At 44.7% G+C, this 2,500-nt stretch overlaps 1 protein-coding gene across 3 annotated transcripts in view; it reads right to left on the bottom strand.

Annotated features, from left to right (window-relative positions):
• The window catches only part of slc36a4 (solute carrier family 36 member 4), a 20,147-nt gene that overhangs the window by 8,780 nt on the left and 8,867 nt on the right, over positions 1-2,500 (bottom strand). For all 3 annotated transcript variants that reach the window (XM_062553302.1, XM_062553301.1, XM_062553303.1), the window contains 2 exons: positions 2,130-2,214; positions 1,074-1,256 (listed from right to left, as the gene is read on the bottom strand). In XM_062553302.1, coding sequence (XP_062409286.1) covers positions 1,074-1,256; positions 2,130-2,214 — 268 coding nt within the window. The remainder of the gene's footprint in view (positions 1-1,073; positions 1,257-2,129; positions 2,215-2,500) is intronic.

Genomic DNA, 2,500 nt, shown 5'->3' with positions numbered 1-2,500 from the left:
CGTCTGTATCCCACACGACAGGCTGGTCACACCAGCATGACCAGCTTCTTCAGATGGTCACGCAAGCATGTCTAGCTGGTGGCCTAACCAGCTACACCAGCAAAGACCAGCTAAACCAGCACAGACCAGCTAAAACCAGCTACACCAGCAAAGACCAGCTAAAACCAGCTACACCAGCAAAGACCAGCTAAAACCAGCTACACCAGCACAGACCAGCTAAAACCAGCTACACCAGCAAAGACCAGCTAAAACCAGCTAAAACCAGCTACCAGCATAAGCTGGTTTCTAAGCTTGACAAAGATGGTCAAGCTGGTTTTCTAGAATGACCAACATAAGCTGGAATGGCCAGTAAAAACCAGCAATGTAGACCAGCAACACCAACTAAAATGACCAGCTTGAGGTGGTACGACAATCAAAACCAGCTGAATGACCATCATAAGCTGTGTAAACCAGCTGAAGGTGTGTTTTCGCGAGTGTTCTGCTGGTCTAGCTGGTCAACCATCATAGGGTGGTCAAATAAACCACCTTTAGCTGGTCAGGCTGTTTTTTTCAGCAGGGGAGGCTGATGGCCATGCTAAACACACACACACACACACACACACACACTTACGGAGGTGATGTAGGTGAAGATGAGGCTGATGGCCATGCTACACACACACACACACACACACACACACACTTACGGAGGTGATGTAGGTGAAGATGAAGATGAGGCTGATGGCCATGCTAAACACACACACACACACACACACACACACTTACGGAGGTGATGTAGGTGAAGATGAAGATGAGGCTGATGGCCATGCTACACACACACACACACACACACACACACACACACACACTTACGGAGGTGATGTAGGTGAAGATGAAGATGAGGCTGATGGCCATGCTACACACACACACACACACACACACACACACACACACACACACACACACACACACACACACACACACACACTTACGGAGGTGATGTAGGTGAAGATGAAGATGAGGCTGATGGCCATGCTACACACACACACACACACACACACACACACACACACACACACACACACACACACACTTACGGAGGTGATGTAGGTGAAGATGAAGATGAGGCTGATGGCCATGGCGGTGTTTGCGAGTGCGGAGAGGACCGCCATGTTCCGTAGGTCCCTGATGAATGACATCATCACCAGCAGCGGCAGCAGGAAGAGCATATACAGCCGCACATCAATCCCCTCCTCGTTACCACGGTTACCCTCCACCACCTACACAAACATATACACACACACATCATACATTCCCAATCCCCTCCTCATCACCACGGTTACCCTCCACCACCTACACAAACATATACACACACACATCATACATTCCCAATCCCCTCCTCGTTACCACGGTTACCCTCCACCACCTACACAAACATATACACACACACATCATACATTCCCAATCCCCTCCTCATTACCACGGTTACACACACACACATCATACATTCCCAATCCCCTCCTCGTTACCACGGTTACCCTCCACCACCTACACAAACATATACACACACACATCATACATTCCCAATCCCCTCCTCATTACCACGGTTACATACACACACATCAAACATTATCAATCCCCTCCTCATCACCACGGTTACACACACACATCATACATCATCAATCCCCTCCTCATCACCACGGTTACATAAACACATCATACATTATCAATCCCCTCCTCATCACCACGGTTACACACACATATCATACATTATCAATCCCCTCCTCATCACCACGGTTACACACACACATCATACATTATCAATCCCCTCCTCATCACCACGGTTACACACACACATCATACATTATCAAGTATTCACTATCATTTATATTCACATTTCCTCATCATCATTCATAAGTATTCATTATCTTAACACCTGTGTGATGTTTTCTTATATATATATATATATATATATATATATATATATATATATATATTATATAGTAAAGGTAGGTATATCATCTGTTTGATGTTTTCATATATATATATATATATATATATATATATATATATATATATTATATAGTAAAGGTAGGTATATCATCTGTTTGATGTTCTCTTATTTATATATTATAGGTATATTATCTTATTACCTGTTTGATGTTCTCTGCGAGGAAGACAAAGTAAACACTGCAGAATCCCAGCTGTGTTAAAACCAAGAAGAAGCTCACCAGCAACCTACACACACACACACACACACACACACACACGTGAAGGGATATATGTCCTGGTTTACAGGCTGTGTACAAGTAACACCTACAGTATATCTGCCTAAAGGAGTCACACCTGTACCTGCCTAAACAAGTCACAACTGTACCGGCCTAAAGGGGTCACCTGTACCTGCCTAAACACACCTGTAGCTGTCTAAACACACTTGTAGCTGCCTAAACACACATGTACCTGCCTAAACACACCTGTACCTGCCTAAAGGGGTCACCTGTACCTGCCTAAACACACCTGTAGC

The sequence above is a fragment of the Sardina pilchardus genome, chromosome 13, assembly GCF_963854185.1.
Source record: "Sardina pilchardus chromosome 13, fSarPil1.1, whole genome shotgun sequence".
Taxonomy (NCBI): domain Eukaryota; kingdom Metazoa; phylum Chordata; class Actinopteri; order Clupeiformes; family Clupeidae; genus Sardina; species Sardina pilchardus.
Note: the sequence above shows the minus strand (reverse complement) of the source record. Positions and strands in the feature narration are given on the sequence as shown.